Source organism: Mytilus californianus, unplaced genomic scaffold, assembly GCF_021869535.1.
Source record: "Mytilus californianus isolate M0D057914Y unplaced genomic scaffold, xbMytCali1.0.p SCAF_16, whole genome shotgun sequence".
NCBI lineage: Eukaryota > Metazoa > Mollusca > Bivalvia > Mytilida > Mytilidae > Mytilus > Mytilus californianus.
The window spans coordinates 756,034-779,416 of NW_026262648.1; the positions used below are offsets into that span (position 1 = coordinate 756,034).

The 23,383-nt window shown below is 31.8% G+C and overlaps 1 protein-coding gene across 1 annotated transcript in view; it reads right to left on the reverse strand.

Annotated features, from left to right (window-relative positions):
- Nucleotides 1-8,734: 8,734 nt before the first annotated feature.
- The window catches only part of LOC127726038 (semaphorin-5A-like), a 48,420-nt gene continuing 33,771 nt past the window's right edge, over nt 8,735-23,383 (reverse strand). Inside the window, exons 3-5 of the mRNA XM_052233368.1 lie at nt 13,413-13,571; nt 11,355-11,408; nt 8,735-9,086 (exon numbers count right to left, since the gene is read on the reverse strand). Coding sequence (XP_052089328.1) covers nt 9,067-9,086; nt 11,355-11,408; nt 13,413-13,571 — 233 coding nt within the window. The 3' untranslated portion in view covers nt 8,735-9,066. The remainder of the gene's footprint in view (nt 9,087-11,354; nt 11,409-13,412; nt 13,572-23,383) is intronic.

Sequence of the window (23,383 nt, forward strand, 5' to 3'; positions counted from 1 at the left end):
TAGGCACCAATAATGAGTCGTGTTATCACTGTCATGATATACACTGTGTACCGCGAGTGAATATAAAGGTAACAGTAGTAAAATTGTCATAGTTTGTAGTGCTAATTTTTATAGTATTATTTTATTTATGGTTCTGTATTCTTGTCAATGTTTTTACTAGTATTATTTCTATGATGTATCTGTTTTGTTGACATTTGTCTAATCATTATTATTGGTATGCTGTATTTGTATTTTAGCCATTGTTTCTATTATCAATATTCTTATGATGTATCTGAGTTGTTGACATTGTTCTAATCATTATTATTTCTATGTTGTATTTGTATTTTCTCTAATATTATGTAAATTTATCCCTTTCCAAACCCATTGTATAAACAAATTTAATTAACGTGGGGTTGTCAGTGATCTCAGAAGATGATTGGATGAGTTTAAGGGTCATAACCTTTCTCAGCTCACTGGATGCATCAAAATATGCAAACAGGTGTTAATGAAATTGACAACTTTATGGAAAGTGGAAGGCACTCGAAGGGGATTTTAGTTTAGCAAAAAAGGAAGATTTATTTTTTAATCATTAGAGAAACAGATTCTTACATAGTTACTCGTAAATGATCAGATTTATCCAATCTCGATAGTTAAATTATAAATTTTAAAGTCCTCGCCGAGGCTCGGACTTTAAAATTGATAATTTAACTATCTCGATTGGATAAATCCGATAATCCACTGGTATCAATGTAAGAATCTATATATAGCCACTGTTTCTATTATTATTATTCATAGGATGTACCTGTTTTGTTGACATTGTTCTAATCATTATTATTTCTATGCTGTATTTGTATTTTAGCCATTGTTTTATTATTAATATTATGCATATGATGTATCTATGTTGTTGACATTGTTCTAATCATTATTATTGGTATGCTGTATTTGTATTTTAGCCATAGTTTCTAATATTATTATTCATATGATGTTTCTGTTGTGACATTGTTGACATTGATTCTGTTATAAATGTCCCTATAATGTATAAACGCAAGTGTATTGTTGACTTTGTATTCTTTTTAATTATTTCTTTGATGTATATGTAGTGTTCAAATAGTTTCAGTTACATGTTGTATCGGTTTTGTTGAAGATGTTTCCATTACTTTTGTTCATATGACATATATGTATTGTTGATTTTGTTTCTATTAATTTTATCTAAATTATATATATGTATTGTTGACATTGTTGTCATTTGTTTTTTTATTAATATGATGTAGTTGTATTGCTGACATTGCTTTTATAATTTTTATCGTTAATATATGATGTATATATATAGTGTTGACATGGCTCCGTTTATCATCAATACATCTCTTATATATCTGTAGTGTTGACATTGTTTATGTAAATTTTATTGATATGAGGTATTTATAAACATTTGACGTGTTTGTATTGTAAACATTTTTCGATTATTTTTATTACTATGATTTATCTATCGTTGTCTAAAGTGTTGACATTGAACCTATTATTATTATTTTTATATCAATGATGTATTTGTTGGTATGACATTGTTTCCATGTTTTGTTTTCAATGTTGTGTTTGTATTGTTGACATTGTTTCTATTCGTTTTTATTTCTATTATGTATTTGTATTGATGACATTGTTACCCTTTTGTTTATTTGAATGATAGATTTGTTTTGTTGACATTGTTACAATTTTGTGTATTTGAATGATAGATTTGTATTGTTGACATTGTTTTTTTTTTTTTTAAATTTTTATGCTGTATTTGTATTGCTGTCATTGTTTATATTATATGTATTTCTGTTATGTATGTCTATTGTTGACATTGTTACAATTTTGTTGTCAAATCAAACGATGGATTTGTATTGTTGATATTGGTTTTTTATAATTACTTATTTTTGTCTATGATGTATTTATATTGTTGACATTGTTACAATTTGTTTTTCATTCAAACGATGGATTTGTATTGCTGACAGTGTTTCAATTATTATTATTTCTGTGATATATCTGCATTGTTTTTGTTGTTATTATTTCTATATTATATCTGCATTGTTGATATTGTTTTATTATTATTGTGTCGATGATGTGTATCCGTATTGCTGACATTGTTTCCATTATTTTAAATATTTCTATATTAAAGCTGCATTGTTGACATTGTTTTGATGGTTATTGGGTCTTTGATGTGTTTGTATTGTTACATCGTTTCCGTTTCTATGAATTCTATGATGTATCTACAGTGTTGACATTGGTGATATTTCTTTTATTTCTATGTTTTTTCTTTATTATTGATAGTGTTGATATAGCTTTTATTTCTATGATGTTTCTAAAGTGTGGATTTTGTTGATATTGTTTCTATATTGTTGATGTTGATTATATTGTGTCTATATTGTTGATATGATTTCTATATTATTGATATCATTATAATTTCTATGTTGTATCTATATTAATGATATTGTTTGTATTATTATCATAATATGATGTATCTATTTTGTTGATATTGTTCTTATTATTATTATTTTCATGTTTTATCTTTAACGTTGATATTGTTTCTAATTCTTTTATTTCTATAATGTATCTATATCGTTGATGTTGTTGAAATTGTTTCTATTACCGTTTCAGTTGAAACTATTAAATTTGTTTGACACCTTTGAATAATGTTGTGATGAATTTTGAACCAAATGCAGTTTAAAAAAAACACAATGAATGAATTAAGGAAATTTTCTACCGAAAGTAATGGCATACAACAAAGGGAGTGTTGATCACGGAATCAGTTGACAAGAACTAATCAAGACTTTAAGTTGTGTGCGCCAGACTTGAATCCGTCTAAGAAAGACTCAACAGTGGCGCTCGATTCACAAACGTTAACGGCCAAACAAATGCCAAAGTTGATGACCATTTAGGACCTGAAATTCCAAAGGGTTTGCCTAACACATATAAGGTAATATATTCACGGGGTAAAAAATCACAAGTATTTCGATCAATTAAAAGTTTTGTTAATAGATAATTTAAGAATACAGATGAATGTTATAATATGTTATATTTGTTTTCATCGGCATTGACACAATCACGTTGTATACCTTTTGTATTTTCGTAATAGCTTAATCTCCAATTTCTCTTTTTTAAGTATCTATTTAATTCTTTTGTATTCCAGCATTTTAACATAACGTTTACAAATTTAAAAGGGAATAACTTTAACTATAGTGTTATTAAATGGGTGCTTTCATACTAATCCTGTACTAGGTTCGAGCACAGTTGCATTTAGTCAAGGTGAACTGTTTTGGCGTGATGCGGATTTTATGACACATTTTTTTTTACAAAATACTTGAATTAACCACACAAAGCTGACTTAGGATAAACACGTTGTATGAAGACGCATACGTGATCAGAATGAATGTATGGGGGTAATTATCATTTTAATGCAAGGAACATGAGGAATGTCGAGTAACCCAAAGAAATAATAATGTGCAATGTACATATCTTTGTTTTTAATCTAAAGAATGTATTATGTCTAGTACTAGTATTCTTCCATAGAATGTGTTATTCATATTCTTGTTATTTGATCTCTGATAGATATCTATTTTAATGACAATAATGTCGTATCACTCTGTTTTTTTTCATTGACGTTTGAATGTATGGGGGTAATTATCATTTTAATGCAAGGAACATGAGGAATGTCGAGTAACCCAAAGAAATAATAATGTGCAATGTACATATCTTTGTTTTTAATCTAAAGAATGTATTATGTCTAGTACTAGTATTCTTCCATAGAATGTGTTATTCATATTCTTGTTATTTGATCTCTGATAGATATCTATTTTAATGACAATAATGTCGTATCACTCTGTTTTTTTTTCATTGACGTTTTAAAACAATAATAAAAAAAGCATTCCAAGATCTATAAATTGTCGTCAAAAATATGAATAATACATATGTATCCCTCTTTGGTACAAGACATTTTAAGAAAAAAATGGCATGTTAAACATGGTTTCACGGCCAAACCTCCCGCGTATATGGAAATGTTAACAAATATCGCTAAAATGACAACACTACGTGACAGAAATACAGCACAAACACTCATCATAGAGAAACGCACACACACAAATAATATAAAAGTCGACACAACATGAAAACCGCAGAACAACAACGAACATCGTCCATCAACAACAGATTGATTGATTGATTGTTGGTTGCTTAACATCCAGTGGCAAATATTTCATGCATATTCAGGACGAGAACAAATTAGCAATAAATACAATAGGTAGGTTCTGTAAGAGAGGCGTCCGGGATTAAGGTCGGAGAAATTTAGACTGCCACGGGAAATGAGGGTATATTGGGTAGGGACAGAAATTTAGCCTTGCAACAGATCACCTACGGACCCCTCAAAGAGTTGTTGCAAGGGTTCTTAACGTGCAAAGAGCGTGGCACTCTCTTTACACGAGGCATCGGATTTAACGTCCCCATTCTGACCGGACGTGGCTGCAAATTTGTACATCCCGCACAGCCAAACGGACGCCCCACTTTAGCAAGGGATTAACTGCCGGTCGGAGGAAGACCAATGGTGACCATACTTCTATTCCCCAGTCACCCTTGGTGACTCAACAACAGACAAGAACAGGATATCACAAACAGTGACACACTTACGTAACGAATATGCAATCTGGAACTTTATACAATTTACCTTCTCAGTCCAAACGGTAGTGGAAGGCTATTCTATAATTATTTGGACTACAACCGGTAAGACATAACACATTATACAATTGAAATCATAACAGAAACATCAAAAATAAATAAGGTATCAATTGAGATATGGTAACACCTACGACGGAGCAGAGGGTATGTTACTGCTGAGAAATAGAAAATTGATAATTTGGTTGTTGAAATCATCCTGTTTGTCATAAATTTTAGTGTGAAGTCGTCCAATATTGAGGAAAAGATCAAAGTGTGAAGCAGTCCTTCTTGTATCAGTAGTATCCCTAATTTCAAGTTCACTGGGATATATGAAATCCAAGTACTGACCGAAATATGGTTTATTCAGTGATAGAACAAGTCATCATCAATATATCTGAAAGTAAAATTAAAGAAGTTTGCAAGGTGCTTTTTCTTTTTGTCTTTTAGAAGGTTCTGAATGAATTCTGTTTCATATGAGTACAAAAACAAGTCGGCCAGAAGGGATGCACAATTAGTACCAATTGAAATATCGACTGTCTGTTGAAATATCAATCTTCCAAACTCAACAAATATATTGTCGATTAAAAAGTCCAGCATTTTGATAATATCATCTTCACTGTATTTTCTGATAGAATCAGTATGGTTCTTCACAAAATAAGAATTATTATAAACCAAAACAAGAAATGTATATCTACAATTCCCATTTTTATAGAAAACGATCGGTTTAATGAGATGGTGAAGTCGATCTTTCAATTGAGCATGAAGAATAGTAGTGTAAAGTGTAGACAAAAAAGATTTAGCAGTAGATCTTTAGAATTTTTGAAAATCCACATCTGATTGACACCACTGGTTGAATATATCTCATCACAATATTTTTAAAGGCCGTCTTTTACTGTAGAAAAAATAGAAGTCAACACTTTAGAAAGATGTTTAGTCGAAGGCTTTATCTGCTGGAACAAAAAACAAATATTTGTCATGCATAGAGCATGTAGAGGATAAAGCATCCACAACCTCCGAATTTTTGAAAAGGCTAGAAACCCTTGTGCTCATAGTACATCGTTGTTTCTGAATGCGTTTCTGAATGCATGTTCGAATAGCTTTGACAAAGTGTCCAGTTCTGATTCGTCTGGTTCGCGCTTTACCCATTTTTCATCATAGTCCTTAACTGCATTCATCTGTAATCTGGAGTTTTTTTGTTGATGGGCTGAGGAATTCTATAGTTTGGTCCCTTGGCTAACAACTATCTTAGTTGTTCATTGGCAACGATGCCAAAGTCGCCAGTAATAACATGACCAGCTGGACTATAACTGTATTTCAACGATGCACATGAACAATCCGGAAGTTTGGATTTCACATTTTTAAGGTTAAAAGCCTCTAAAACCCCTTATGGTTGAAAATCTTGGATGCAGTAGACTTGATGTAAGTATATATGTAGCTTTATTTTTTAAGTAATCAGGTATAGTTTTTTTGTACAGATTTCTGGTGGAAAATATTGCTAAATTAATATTAATAGCATTTAAACCTATGTTGGCGAATTCTACTTTCAAATTAATTTTTTCCTCATCTTTGGAAGTAGACGATACGGGTTTAAATAGTCTATGGTTAGCAATGTCCATGATTATTGCAACTAATCTATAGAACACAGAATAAGAATCAATAACGGAAGTAGTGTGGTCCTCTTGAAAAAGTAAATACAGTTTAAATAATGGAATAGAGTATAGTTTAGTTCTGATATGGTTAATTCATAAAGGCTTTTGAAAAGACGATAACAGACTATCAAGTGTCACAGTGTGAACAGTAGGTGGTGTATACTTATTGTGACCATGACTTCTATTTCGTCGAGCAGAAGTATTAACGAATTGTAATTCTACAGTACTACACCTGGGACTAGACAATATACCTCCACCATCAATGTTGTCAGTGCATCCATAGGGAATGGCTGTTCCAAACTCTTTTATCCAAAATTCTTCTCTTTGTAGACGATATGGTGTGCTCAATATAGGGTCAATTGTTAAATAATATATTTTCTCTATAATCCGGATGAGTCTATTGTAGTCGGGAAACTCGACAAAGACTCAATTTTAGAATGAATGACCATCGGTCTAATGTTAATGATAATAATAACAACAAATTTCTATATACACATTTAAATCAGCCTGACCATTCTATTGTTTCAATGGAATAAACTCATCATAGATACCAGGATTGAAATTATGTGTTTGCGCCAGACGCGCGTTTCGTCTACAAAAGACTCATCAGTGATGCTCGAATAAAAAAAGTTAAAAACGCCAAATAAAGTACGAAGTTGAAGAGCATTGAGGACCAAAAATTCCTAAAAGTTTTGCCAATTACAGCTAAGGTGATCTATTCCTGAGATAAAAAAGTCTTAGTTTTTCAAAAAATTTAAGCTTTGTATATGGTTAATTTATAATTATGACCATATCAATGATAATTCATGTCAACACAAGTGCCGACTACTAAGACTATGTCGTTTTCTACTCACAAGCCTTTAATTTATGAAATTGACATTATAATTATTATTGAGACAATTATTATTTGTCATCTACTTAACTCGATTTGTGCTTTTTTCGCCACTGTTTTAAAACTTTATTGTATTCATTTAATCAAATTACCTAATTCAATTTGTTTCTTGTCTACAAAAGAAATCCCTTTAAGTTTCATGTTTGCAAACACCTTTGAAAGTAGCATTTGTTTTTTTATGATCTCTCGTGAAAACATCTAAAATGAATCCAGTTGTGCATGTACAATTAAAGATTGAATACTATATGAAAAACGTAATTCCCTGGATGGTTGTATATACACTTGTATTTTACCCTAGGGCTGTCTTCGTGTTGTCTTTTGATAATTAACAGTTTGAAAGAGCATATCGTCTTTTGAAAATAGATCAAAGACTTAAATGATTTTTTTTTGCAATTGCATACATGTGCAAGGACTATTTCGTTTGAAATTATTGCTTGTGGTTTTTAGTACGTATATAGCACTATATTATTAATCCAATATTTTTAAGGACTTGTGATTCGTTAAAACTTGATCATATGTACATTTGTATTGACTCCGTTTGGACAACAATACTGTTGTGTTTAGCTTTTCGTAGGTCAAAATCAGCATAGTGCACAGGGCATACAGCATGTTACAGCAGAATCCCCAATTTTACATTGTTCATGCAATAGTTGTTGATTAATAATGTTACAATTCTAGCCTTTGGTTGAGGTCAAAACCATTTTAAATCGACCTACAGAAGCATATCGTCCTCAGTCAATATACTCCTCTTAGGTCGATATAACCTCGTATCGACCTCATCGAAAGGCTATAAGTGTATAATTAAAAATTGTTCTAGTTTGTTTATATTATTGAATTTGGTGGGTTTGTTCTGCACTAGATAGGTGAACATAAATAAATATCAAATACGCAACCAAATCTCTGTTTCCGTGTTTGATTTGTGAAATTTATGATTCTGACGCCAGTTGATTGGACATCAGTTTAAAACAGGTGTAACTATTTGTAACTTTTTTTCAAATTTGTTATTCTTTTAGACAAACTTAAGTGCGATGATGCTTGAATAATGGCAATGACATTGAAATATTTTTTTTTTAAATGTATCTTATAGATATAAATATGATGCTGTTGCAACTGTGGGGTTGTCATCAAAAGGGGAACTCCGAACATGAAAGAAAAATAAAATCAGGACATATAGTTTAATTGAAATTCAAAATCTATGTTAATAAAAAATAAGTTAACCTCCTAGTTGTGAACTATATGTATACGGTATTATAAATATGTTCATTTGATATGTATATGGCAACACAATGCAAACATGTACTATTTAATTTATAACCACATTTATCAAGAAACAAATCACATATATTAATGATTCAAATACAAGTTGATAATACCAATGAATATTCCCACAAAAAATCACCAAAAAAATGTAACATGTAACTATTTGTCGGGTTGTTGTCTCTTTGACACATTCCCCATTTCCATTCTCAATTTTAACTAATGTATATTCCACAAAATATCATCAAACGATATAAAAAAACGTTTATTTTCACTCTTTACAAATTTATTGTCATACATATCACAGATGAAATGCTTTGATAGGTCCAATTAAAAGTCATCTAACCTAATAACTGAATTCAAGATTACATTATACAAGTAAGAATTAGTACGTTCGCACTCGTGAGAAGGTTAACCACACAGATGGTATCTAAGATATCGAAAGTTAGATTTTCAAACGAAAGCAAAGAATGAATGTTCCCACAATGATGATCATAAAATGTAAACCATGTTAAAATTTTCCCTCAGTTTTATATAAGAATGAAATCGATCCACTTTGTTTACATTTTTTTCAATCTAATCTGTCTCTTCTTTTTCGGTTCATGGCTTTCAATTTAGGCTGTTTGATCCTGGAAGACAGAGTAAATAAATGAATTTCATAAAATATTGTGATTTATAACATTATACTGTATTGTACTCTTATTTCATTTGTGATATTACAGTCACTCGTTGTAAGGCATGATGATCTTCAAAATGCTTTCAGATGTGTTAGCCATATAGTACGAATCTAGTGAGTTGTATAATGCAATAAACTTGTTTGTTTCTTATAAAGCAACTGCACACTGTCTGGCATTTGTGCTATTTCGACTAAGTGTGGATTCACATGGTGGGTGATATAACAATTTCGTAATAAATTCAAAATTAAATAATATTAACTGCAAAGGCACAATTATAAACTGTTGACACAGCGATATGTGTATCGCCTGTAGGCATCAACGTCAGAAAAAAGACAATCTGATGGACAGCAACATTGCATATTATTTCAAAGTCACTTGAAAGCTTGTGGACGGGGCCTATAAATGCTTGAAACACTGAGATGTACAGACAGTAATGTAACTATATCGACAATATCATTGTATATTGTAAGCAGTTCTTATCAATCTAACTTCAGTAGAAAACTTAACATTGAAAACTGCTAAATAATTCAAAGTCGCTGAATCATGACCTAGAAGCCAGGGCCTCAAAATAGTCGTCTAACTGATATGTACTTATAGTAATGCAACTTTATATTAAATATCATTGATCTATCACAAATAGATTCTTTTAAACAAACCAATTCAAAAAGTTAACATTTACAATGGTTAGTCACTTCAAAGTTGCTGAACCTTGACCTAGAGAGCAGAGCCTCACAATGGTTGTCAAACTGATATATACTGCTAGTAACGCAACTTTGTACTATATATCAATATTCTATCGCAAGTAGTACGTAATAAACTAACTTAGGCAGAAAACTTAACAATTGTTGACGCCATCGTTGCAGTCGCCAGAAAAGCAATCTCTATATCTCGCTTTCCTCGACTTTCATCATAGGCGAGACAAGAATTGTAGGCACTATCTTTTGTCGATTAAAAACTCATTAGAGCTTATGTTATGTCTTTGTTTGTATACTATGCCGACTCTAAATAAAACTTATTTATTTTATTTTTTTTTACGGTCACCCGCAAAAAGTAACAATAACAAAATAATTATTGTTACTTCTGAGACTAATTCCCGAAATGTATTTCTGGAGAGGAATCCTATTGCATACGGAAATTGCAGATAACAATAAATTTTGTTATTGTTATCGGCAGTTATATCTACTGGCAAAATTTTACATTTGCAAGTTATGTCTTTTTAGTGTGTATAATCTGGATATTTGAACTGTATTCGTGTCATTGCCCGTAATCTTCGGTTTACATATTTGAAACAAAAATTCTATGAATAGACATTATTCAATAAACATAGCAATAATGAATTAAACACTTATAATAAGAAGTATTATAGCTATTTATTTTGGTGGTACTTCTGGCACATCCAGTATATACCTAAGTTGACACTGTGAGGCCAGCACATTTAGGTGGTACTACTCCATATACCTGTTGCAAACAATATATTCATATATATGGACTTCAATACCACACACTTAGCAGTTCCACTCTGCTGTGTTCTTCTTCTGTGATATCTGTTTGTGTTTGCATTTTCCATGACTCATTGGAAAAGTATTCTTTGATTCATTGAGATTAATGTTCCTTTTGAGCAATTCTGTAGGCAATTTCACTGATGAAAGAAATTGTTCCTCTGGGGTTATGATCAGAACGTCTTCTATATTGTTGAACAGAATTTGAATTTTCGATTTGATGAAGTTTATCATTAAAATTTTGAAGAAAAAAAAAACTTTTCACTGACCACACATTGAACATTTTGCTCATTCGAATCCATAGTCATGAATAGTGAACTGCTTTATACGACCACCCCATGGCAAAAATGAACGTCATATTGGTCAATTTATCTTGAAGTTTAATCATGTTAATATTACATCTCAATTTAATTGTTTAAATTTGTTTCATAGATTGCTTGCAAATCAAACATTTTTTTTAAAACAGTGCCTACCTGAATATATTTATCTATTGACAATAACTGTAGGTAACAATAACAAACTATGTTATTGTTACATGCAATTTCCGTATGAAATAGGGTCCCTCTTGGAAATACATCTCGGCAATTAGTATGGACATAACAATTATTATTTCTTATTGTTACGTTTTGCGGGTAACCGTAGCAAGTGCTAAAATTGTATTAATGTCGACCATAACTTATGTTTGTCATAATGAATGAAACAATTATGGTGAAAAATTTACCTGATTTATTGTCCAAATGGTCTACTGATCTTTTCTTTGAACGACGGCATGATGCTGTAAAAAGATATGAACAATATACAACCCCATTGACTCAAGGTTTTGCTAAACACGGTGAAACTTGTATAGACGCATCTTGACTATCAGTAATTGCTTTATGTCATGTTAAACTTGTTTTTTTATTTAGAAAGTAATGGCATATCCTTGATTTGTTTGATTAAATCTCTAAACAACTCAACCACATTTGGAATGTTGAAACACTGTAGCTTTTTTTTTCTATTTTTGTTTTGAGGTTGCTGAAATCGATTAATTAAATATGTTTCAGAATAACAGTATTAAGGTATTATTTTAGCCAAAATCAGCTTTAGCTTTGGAATAAAGATGTTTACGACTGGGTCGATGACGTCACGCCAGTTATCAACACTTTCATGTTGACATGATATATAAATAATTTGTTCATTTTCTGTCAATTTATGAGTCTATGAAATTACTGAAATAAGTGCTTTAAAATCACTCATTTGAGTAGCAAATTAGGAATTCTGTGATTTTGTATTTTACCAAAATTTTAAACGCACAGGTTTAGATTATATTTAAGTATAAGTAAAACTGAATAAAATTGACCTTTTGCTTCTTTGAAGTAGCAAGGTTTACGACTTTGATGCAATCATTCATCTGTATATTCTAAATTTGTTAAGAAAAATGCTACGATGAAGGCTTAACAAAATGATCTAGTACTTTCTGACATATTTTTCCCAGAGGTGGGAGCATTTTTCCTGTAAAATTCAAGGTTTCAGCTTTGAGATTATGTTATTAAATGATACTGTTCGCTATATATAGATTCTACCACTGCATCGAGTGTGATCCGATATTTATCCACTGGAGACAGTTAATTCTTTTTTTAATTTACAACGCGAGGCTTGCCGAGCGTTTTAAATATTTACAATATAACTGTCGAGAGTGGATAAATATCGTATTGCAAGATATTTGGTGGTGGAATATGTTTCTCTAATGGTTTTTAGCTGATATGCATACATTCTTTTTGAACGACCTGCAAAAAGATGTGTTCTTTCTACTTGACCTCATCAGACATGGTCGCCTTTTTTCGTGACGTCAGAATTGGAATTTCAGAGGAAAGCGATAACGTTTGAAGTCATAATCGAATTTTGACTAAATTAAAGAACTGAGATCAAACGAACCACACGTTGATTAAATAAAAATTATCGACAGGTCATGAAAGGAATGAATTGAGTAAGAATTAAAGACAAAAAATAAATGTTCAAGAGTTTTGTAAATAGTGTGTGTGTGTGTGTGTGTGTGTGTGTGTGTGTGGTGGGTTGGCGGGGGGGGGGGGGGTTATTAATAAAATAATACTCAAAATAGATAAACAAGTGATGTTCATGTCATTTTCCCAGATTAAAAAAAGAGCAATCACTATACATGAGCAGTCAGCATATTAACATAGATGTTGTTTCTGATAACTTAAACATCATAATTAGTCCCAGGATCATTAATATTATATATTTAAAGCTACAATAAAATAAAATCACTTAGTCTAGTGATTTATTTGTACTTTTTAAATGATTTATTTGTACTTTTTAAATAGGTGATTTTTTAAGAAAGACTACTCTTAATTGCAGCATTTAAGTGGGAGAAAATGTTACTTGAATATTAAGTGATTTAAGAAATCACTCATTTAAGTAATTGCCCTGACTGTTTATTGTTTTTGAAATATTGAAATATTGAAAACACTAAGGTTTTTTGATTGCATTAACCGTATTTGGTACTTAACTGATTTTTTTGGTACGCCCTTTACCATTTATTTGCTCTTGCCTCAAAACTGATTTCATTCAAACGCTACAGACGAGTCTCACTTGGAAGAAACACGCGTATGGCGAAAAAGCCTAACATCTTTGATGAGTTTTTTTATTCTGATTTCACAAAATACAGTGATAGATTGAACAGGTTTTTTTTAATAAGTTCTAAAGAGAAGTGTTCCGCTCCGGTTAACAATTGAATTCTAAGGTAATGTTGATTGTAATCTGATGTATCTAAAGAATTTACCTCGACATTTTCTTAAGTTGCAAAGTGATGTTTCAATTTCGGAACCAACACATTTCAGTCCATCGTCAGACGGTGGGGGATTGTCACATGTTCTGGTTTTGATTATGACACCATCTCCACAAGTTGCAGAACATGAGGAGTTGATCCAAGGGCTCCATCCTCCATTAAAAAATGAAAAACAAAACGGTATAAATCTTATACTATTGCAAAAATATTTTGCACTATTAGCAGTCAGTTTAATTCAATTTTCATAAACTGAAACCTCAATTCGACCTCATTTAAATAGTTATGCATGCATCATACTCATAGTTTTACTTTAACTTGTTTAGGATTTATTTAGTGGTTGCCGAATTAGTAAATGATACTGGTTTTAAGCTTTCTTACATTGTTTCACCTTTTCTTTTCAAGTAATCACAGCCTGCAGTCACATTACAGAAAGTTTTATATAGATGTTTGCACGGCATAAATCAATTACGACAATTTGAGCCAATTTGGATAATTGCATTTACAGGAATTGTCCTTTTAATTATGCAGTAGTTATCCGATTTTCAATTCTCATTAATATATAAAGAAGAAACAAATCATCGTACCAAACATCCAGAAAAGCACTTCAGATGCATGACATTTAAAACGTGTCGTTCTCTTTTTTAATTCTATAATGTAAAGGTAAGAATGAACACTGATTTTTTACATCTTCTTTTTTCTTTTTATATTGTAATTGTACTTATTTTCGCGAAATGTGTATTTCAAACACGTTCGCAGATATTTATATTCGCGGTTTTTATTCCTAAAAATTAAATTAAAAATAAAAGTTATAATTATCGTCTCGTGTGTCAATAAGAACTGCATTAAAAGGAAATGCGTAAATAGCCGTCGGGTATACTGTTAGTAGTAAGATTATCGGTATGACTGAACTGATTTGAATTTTAATTCATTCGTTTGTCATTCTTCATATGAAGATTCAACAGATGTAAGTTTAAAAAAAAAATATAACTATAATGATTACAGTAAAGCTTTCAAAACTATTGTCATCTACCTATACACACATGTTTGTAAATTAATCGATAATAGATAAAATAGAAATTTCATATGGTTCAATGTAATCTTGTATCAATATTGTTTCTTTTATCTTTAATTGGGTTCAACTTGGCAACTGCTGATATTAATTTAGTCTGTATGTAACGGACTTGTTTTTTTTCACGGATTAACAGGATTGAAAACATGTCCTGTCATCGATGTAAGGCCAAGCTGACATGCAGAGATGAACAGTAAGTTTCAAGTTGAAAGGTTTAATTCAAATTTGCGTGTATTTTTTTCCCACGATAATATACCAACCGCAAAATTCGTGAATATAAATACACCGCGAAAACAAGTACAATTACAGTATGTTGATATGAATATGATAAATATAATATAACGAGTAAATTTAACAAAATAATTTTTGCAAACCCAATGAAACTTTACCATAGATTAATCTCCTATTATGCTATTGGGTACATACAATAGCAATTATTCTCTGTGTAATTTATTCACTGGGACCTTTAAATTTCTTCTAAGAAAAATCCTTCACTCATTGATTAATTTACTGAGTAAAAACAATGATTTCTGACAAATTTTTTATCATTGCTCATTTTGAAATTTGCAATTTTTGTTTGTTTAGGTATAGAGTACATTTAAGAATGTTTTGATTTAAACATCGTAATTTTCCAGTTTTTTTTTATGTCAAACACAAAAACAAAAATAATACTTTCATGTAGTGTAAATCAAACCTATGATTGCGTTGGATAAAAACCGCAATTTTTATACGTGTGCATGCAAAACAAATTTCTTGTTAGAGGGGTCTAAATACAGCACAAACAACATTTTCCAAAAGACCAAAAAAGTGAAAAAGTATATTTTAACAATACGCATTTGACTAACAGGTCGAACAACAAATGTTCTTAAATCCTGCTGACTGCCATTGGCGATTGCCAAATAAACGGATCACCGATGTAATAAATGGATCTTAAATATAAATTAAATACTACACAGAAAACAATAAACTTGCGAAAAAGATGTTATACCGCAAACATGAGGTGCAAAAATTTGTACACCATATCCGGATTTCGACAATTAATGTCTCTTCAGTGATGTTAGGAATCGAAACGGTATTTGGAAGGCCATATAATTTACCTCAATTTGGGATTGACTCCTGAATTTTGAGGAGTCAAAATAGGATGAACGGATCATATAAACCCGAAGGCAAATATAATACAAGCCCAAACGAAAAAATATAAACAAGTCTAAATTGAAAACAACGTTCAAACCTATGATTGCGTTGGATAAAAACCGCAATTTTTATACGTGTGCATGCAAAACAAATTTATTGTTAGAGGGGTCTAAATACAGCACAAACAACACTTTCCAAAAGACCAAACAAGTGAAAAAGTATATTTTAACAAAACGCATTTGACTAACAGGTCGAACAACAAATGTTCTTAAACCCTGCTGACTGCCATTGGCGATTGCCAAATAAACGGATCACCGATGTATTAAATGGATCTTAAATATAAATTTAATATAAACAGAAAACAATAAACTTGCGGAAAAGATGTTATACCACAAACAAAATGTGCAAAGGTTTTTGTACACCATATCCGGATTTCGACAATTAATGTCTCTTCAGTGATGTTAGGAATCGAAACGGTATTTGGAAAGCCATACAATTTACCTCAATTTAGGATAGACTCCTGAATTTTGAGGAGTCAAAATAGGATGAACGGATCATATAAACCCGAAGGCAAATATAATACAAGCCCAAACGAAAAAATATAAACAAGTCTAAATTGAAAACAACGTTCAAACCTATGATTGCGTTGGATAAAAACCGCAATTTTTATACGTGTGCATTCAAAACAAATTTCTTGTTAGAGGGGTCTAAATACAGCACAAACAACACTTTCCAAAAGACCAAACAAGTGAAAAAGTATATTTTAACAAAACGCATTTGACTAACAGGTCGAACAACAAATGTTCTTAAACCCTGCTGACTGCCATTGGCGATTGCCAAATAAACGGATCACCGATGTGTTAAATGGATCTTAAATATAAATTTAATACTAAACAGAAAACAATAAACTTGCGGAAAAGATGTTATACCGCAAACAAAAGGTGCAAAGGTTTTTGTACACCATATCCGGATTTCGACAATTAATGTCTCTTCAGTGATGTTAGGAATCGAAACGGTATTTGGAAAGCCATATAATTTACCTCAATTTAGGATAGACTCCTGAATTTTGAGGAGTCAAAATAGGATGAACGGATCATATAAACCCGAAGGCAAATATAATACAAGCCCAAACGAAAAAATATAAACAAGTCTAAATTGAAAACAACGTTCAAACCTATGATTGCGTTGGATAAAAACCGCAATTTTTATACGTGTGCATGCAAAACAAATTTCTTGTTAGAGGGGTCTAAATACAGCACAAACAACATTTTCCAAAAGACCAAAAAAGTGAAAAAGTATATTTTAACAAAACGCATTTGACTAACAGGTCGAACAACAAATGTTCTTAAACTCTGCTGACTGCCATTGGCGATTGCCAAATAAACGGATCACCGATGTAATAAATGAATCTTAAATATAAATTTAATACTAAACAGAAAACAATAAACTTGCGGAAAAGATGTTATACCGCAAACAAAAGGTGCAAAGGTTTTTGTACACCATATCTGGATTTCGACAATTAATGTCTCTTCAGTGATGTTAGGAATCGAAACGGTATTTGGAAAGCCATACAATTTACCTCAATTTAGGATAGACTCCTGAATTTTGAGGAGTCAAAATAGGATGAACGGATCATATAAACCCGAAGGCAAATATAATACAAGCCCAAACGAAAAAATATCAACAAGTCTAAATTGAAAACAACGTTCAAACCTATGATTGCGTTGGATAAAAACCGCAATTTTTATACGTGTGCATGCAAAATAAATTTCTTGTTAGAGGGGTCTAAATACAGCACAAACAACATTTTCCAAAAGACCAAAAAAGTGAAAAAGTATATTTTAACAAAACGCATTTGACTAACAGGTCGAACAACAAATGTTCTTAAACCCTGCTGACTGCCATTGGCGATTGCCAAATAAACGGATCACCGATGTAATAAATGGATCTTAAATATAAATTTAATACTAAACAGAAAACAATAAACTTGTGGAAAAGAAGTTATACCGCAAACAAAAGGTGCAAAGGTTTTTGTACACCATATCCGGATTTCGACAATTAATGTCTCTTCAGTGATGTTAGGAATCGAAACGGTATTTGGAAAGCCATACCATTTACCTTAATTTAGGATAGACTCCTGAATTTTGAGGAGTCAAAATAGGATGAACGGATCATATAAACCCGAAGGCAAATATAATACAAGCCCAAACGAAAAAATATAAACAAGTCTAAATTGAAAACAACGTTCAAACCTATGATTGCGTTGAATAAAAACCGCAATTTTTATACGTGTGCATGCAAAATAAATTTCTTGTTAGAGGGGTCTAAATACAGCACAAACAAAATTTTCCAAAAGACCAAAAAAGTGAAAAAGTATATTTTAACAAAACGCATTTGACTAACAGGTCGAACAACAAATGTTCTTAAACCCTGCTGACTGCCATTGGCGATTGCCAAATAAACGGATCACCGATGTAATAAATGGATCTTAAATATAAATTTAATACTAAACAGAAAACAATAAACTTGCGGAAAAGATGTTATACCACAAACAAAATGTGCAAAGGTTTTTGTACACCATATCCGGATTTCGACAATTAATGTCTCTTCAGTGATGTTAGGAATCGAAACGGTATTTGGAAAGCCATACAATTTACCTCAATTTAGGATAGACTCCTGAATTTTGAGGAGTCAAAATAGGATGAACGGATCATATAAACCCGAAGGCAAATATAATACAAGCCCAAACGAAAAAATATCAACAAATCTAAATTGAAAACAACGTTCAAACCTATGATTGCGTTGGATAAAAACCGCAATTTTTATACATGTGCATGCAAAACAACAAATGTTGTTAAACCCTGCTGACTGCCATTGGCGATTGCCAAATAAACGGATCACCGATGTAATAAATGAATCTTAAATATAAATGAAAAGGAAAAAGTATATTTTAACAAAACGCATTTTATGCTTCAGCAGTAAAGATCGATGCATCAGATGGCAAACGGAGAGTTGCAGCTCTGTCCCTGAAGACAGCAGCAGATGCAACTCTGTCACCATATTTCCAAAAGACCCAAAAAGTGAAAAAGTATAATTTAACAAAACGCATTTGACTAACAGGTCGAACAACAAATGTTCTTAAACCCTGCTGACTGCCATTGGCGATTGCCAAATAAACGGATCACCGATGTAATAAATGGATCTTAAATATAAATTTAATACTAAACAGAAAACAATAAACTTGCGGAAAAGATGTTATACCGCAAACAAAAGGTGCAAAGGTTTTTGTACACCATATCCGGATTTCGACAATTAATGTCTCTTCAGTGATGTTAGGAATCGAAACGGTATTTGGAAAGCCATACAATTTACCTCAATTTAGGATAGACTCCTGAATTTTGAGGAGTCAAAATAGGATGAACGGATCATATAAACCCGAAGGCAAATATAATACAAGCCCAAACGAAAAAATATCAACAAGTCTAAATTGAAAACAACGTTCAAACCTATGATTGCGTTGGATAAAAACCGCAATTTTTATACATGTGCATGCAAAACAAATTTCTTGTTAGAGGGGTCTAAATACAGCACAAACAACATTTTCCAAAAGACCAAAAAAGTGAAAAAGTGTATTTTAACAAAACGCATTTGACTAACAAGTCGAACAACAAATGTTCTTAAACCCTGCTGACTGCCATTGGCGATTGCCAAATAAACGGATCACCGATGTAATAAATGGATCTTAAATATAAATTTAATACTAAACAGAAAACAATAAATTTGCGGAAAAGATGTTATACCGCAAACAAAAGGTGCAAATGTTTTTGTACACCATATCCGGATTTCGACAATTAATGTTTCTTCAGTGATGTTAGGAATCGAAACGGTATTTGGAAAGCCATACAATTTACCTCAATTTAGGATAGACTCCTGAATTTTGAGGAGTCAAAATAGGTTGAACGGATCATATAAACCCGAAGGCAAATATAATACAAGCCCAAACGAAAAAATATCAACAAGTCTAAATTGAAAACAACGTTCAAACCTATGATTGCGTTGGATAAAAACCGCAATTTCTATACATGTGCATGCAAAACAAATTTCTTGTTAGAGGGGTCTAAATACAGCACAAACAACATTTTCCAAAAGACCAAAAAAGTGAAAAAGTATATTTTAACAAAACGCATTTGACTAACAGGTCGAACAACAAATGTTCTTAAACCCTGCTGACTGCCATTGGCGATTGCCAAATAAACGGATCACCGATGTAATAAATGGATCTTAAATATAAATTTAATACTAAACAGAAAACAATAATCTTGCGGAAAAGATGTTATACCGCAAACAAAAGGTGCAAAGGTTTTTGTACACCATATCCGGATTTCGACAATTAATGTCTCTTCAATGATGTTAGGAATCGAAACGGTATTTGGAAAGCCATACAATTTACCTCAATTTAAGATAGACTCCTGAATTTTGAGGAGTCAAAATAGGATGAACGGATAATATAAACCCGAAGGCAAATATAATACAAGCCCAAACGAAAAAATATAAACAAGTCTAAATTGAAAACAACGTTCAAACCTATGATTGCGTTGGATAAAAACCGCAATTTTTATACGTGTGCATGCAAAAGAAATTTCTTGTTAGAGGGGTCTAAATACAGCACAAACAACATTTTCCAAAAGACCAAAAAAGTGAAAAAGTATATTTTAACAAAATGCATTTGACTAACAGGTCGAACAAATGTTCTTAAACCCTGCTGACTGCCATTGGCGATTGCCAAATAAACGGATCACCGATGTAGTAAATGGATCTTAAATATCAATTTAATACTAAACAGAAAACAATACACTTGCGGAAAAAATGTTATACCGCAAACAAAAGGTGCAAAGGTTTTTGTACACCATATCCGGATTTCGACAATTAATGTCTCTTCAGTGATGTTAGGAATCGAAACGGTATTTGGAAAGCCATACAATTTACCTCAATTTAGGATAGACTCCTGAATTTAGAGGAGTCAAAATAGGTTGAACGGATCATATAAACCCGAAGGCAAATATAATACAAGCCCAAACGAAAAAATATAAACAAGTCTAAATTGAAAACAACGTTCAAACCTATGATTGCGTTGGATAAAAACCGCAATTTTTATACATGTGCATGCAAAACAAATTTCTTGTTAGAGGGGTCTAAATACAGCACAAACAACATTTTCCAAAAGACCAAAAAAGTGAAAAAGTATATTTTAACAAAACGCATTTGACTAACAGGTCGAACAACAAATGTTCTTAAACCCTGCTGACTGCCATTGGCGATTGCCAAATAAACGGATCACCGATGTAATAAATGGATCTTAAATATAAATTTAATACTAAACAGAAAACAATAAACTTGCGGAAAAGATGTTATACCGCAAACAAAAGGTGCAAAGGTTTTTGTACACCATATCCGGATTTCGACAATTAATGTCTCTTCAATGATGTTAGGAATCGAAACGGTATTTGGAAAGCCATACAATTTACCTCAATTTAAGATAGACTCCTGAATTTTGAGGAGTCAAAATAGGATGAACGGATCATATAAACCCGAAGGCAAATATAATACAAGCCCAAACGAAAAAATATAAACAAGTCTAAATTGAAAACAACGTTCAAACCTATGATTGCGTTGGATAAAAACCGCAATTTTTATACGTGTGCATGCAAAACAAATTTCTTGTTAGAGGGGTCTAAATACAGCACAAACAACATTTTCCAAAAGACCAAAAAAGTGAAAAAGTATATTTTAACAAAACGCATTTGACTAACAGGTCGAACAACAAATGTTCTTAAACCCTGCTGACTGCCATTGGCGATTGCCAAATAAACGGATCACCGATATAATAAATGGATCTTAAATATAAATTTAATACTAAACAGAAAACAATAAACTTGCGGAAAAGATGTTATACCGCAAACAAAAGATGCAAAGGTTTTTGTACACCATATCCGGATTTCGACAATTAATGTCTCTTCAATGATGTTAGGAATCGAAACGGTATTTGGAAAGCCATACAATTTACCTCAATTTAAGATAGACTCCTGAATTTTGAGGAGTCAAAATAGGATGAACGGATCATATAAACCCGAAGGCAAATATAATACAAGCCCAAACGAAAAAATATAAACAAGTCTAAATTGAAAACAACGTTCAAACCTATGATTGCGTTGGATAAAAACCGCAATTTTTATACGTGTGCATGCAAAAGAAATTTCTTGTTAGAGGGGTCTAAATACAGCACAGACAACATTTTCCAAAAGACAAAAAAAGTGAAAAAGTATATTTTAACAAAACGCATTTGACTAACAGGTCGAACAACAAATGTTCTTAAACCCTGCTGACTGCCATTGGCGATTGCCAAACAAACGGATCACCGATGTAATAAATGGATCTTAAATATAAATTTAATACTAAACAGAAAACAATAAACTTGCGGAAAAGATGTTATACCGCAAACAAAAGGTGCAAAGGTTTTTGTACATCATATCCAGATTTCGACAATTAATGTCTCTTCAGTGATGTTAGTATCGAAACGGTATTTGGAAAGCCATACAATTTACCTCAATTTCAGATAGACTCCTGAGTTTTGAGGAGTCAAAATAGGATGAACGGATCATATAAACCCGAAGGCAAATATAATACAAGCCCAAACGAAAAAATATAAACAAGTCTAAATTGAAAACAACGTTCAAACCTATGATTGCGTTGGATAAAAACCGCAATTTTTATACGTGTGCATGCAAAACAAATTTCTTGTTAGAGGGGTCTAAATACAGCACAAACAACATTTTCCAAAAGACCAAAAAAGTGAAAAAGTATATTTTAACAAAACGCATTTGACTAACAGGTCGAACAACAAATGTTCTTAAACCCTGCTGACTGCCATTGGCGATTGCCAAATAAACGGATCACCGATGTAATAAATGGATCTTAAATATAAATTTAATACTAAACAGAAAACAATAAACTTGCGGAAAAGATGTTATACCGCAAACAAAAGGTGCAAAGGTTTTTGTACACCATATCCGGATTTCGACAATTAATGTCTCTTCAATGATGTTAGGAATCGAAACGGTATTTGGAAAGCCATACAATTTACCTCAATTTAAGATAGACTCCTGAATTTTGAGGAGTCAAAATAGGATGAACGGATCATATAAACCCGAAGGCAAATATAATACAAGCCCAAACGAAAAAATATAAACAAGTCTAAATTGAAAACAACGTTCAAACCTATGATTGCGTTGGATAAAAACCGCAATTTTTATACGTGTGCATGCAAAACAAATTTCTTGTTAGAGGGGTCTAAATACAGCACAAACAACATTTTCCAAAAGACCAAAAAAGTGAAAAAGTATATTTTAACAAAACGCATTTGACTAACAGGTCGAACAACAAATGTTCTTAAACCCTGCTGACTGCCATTGGCGATTGCCAAATAAACGGATCACCGATATAATAAATGGATCTTAAATATAAATTTAATACTAAACAGAAAACAATAAACTTGCGGAAAAGATGTTATACCGCAAACAAAAGATGCAAAGGTTTTTGTACACCATATCCGGATTTCGACAATTAATGTCTCTTCAATGATGTTAGGAATCGAAACGGTATTTGGAAAGCCATACAATTTACCTCAATTTAAGATAGACTCCTGAATTTTGAGGAGTCAAAATAGGATGAACGGATCATATAAACCCGAAGGCAAATATAATAC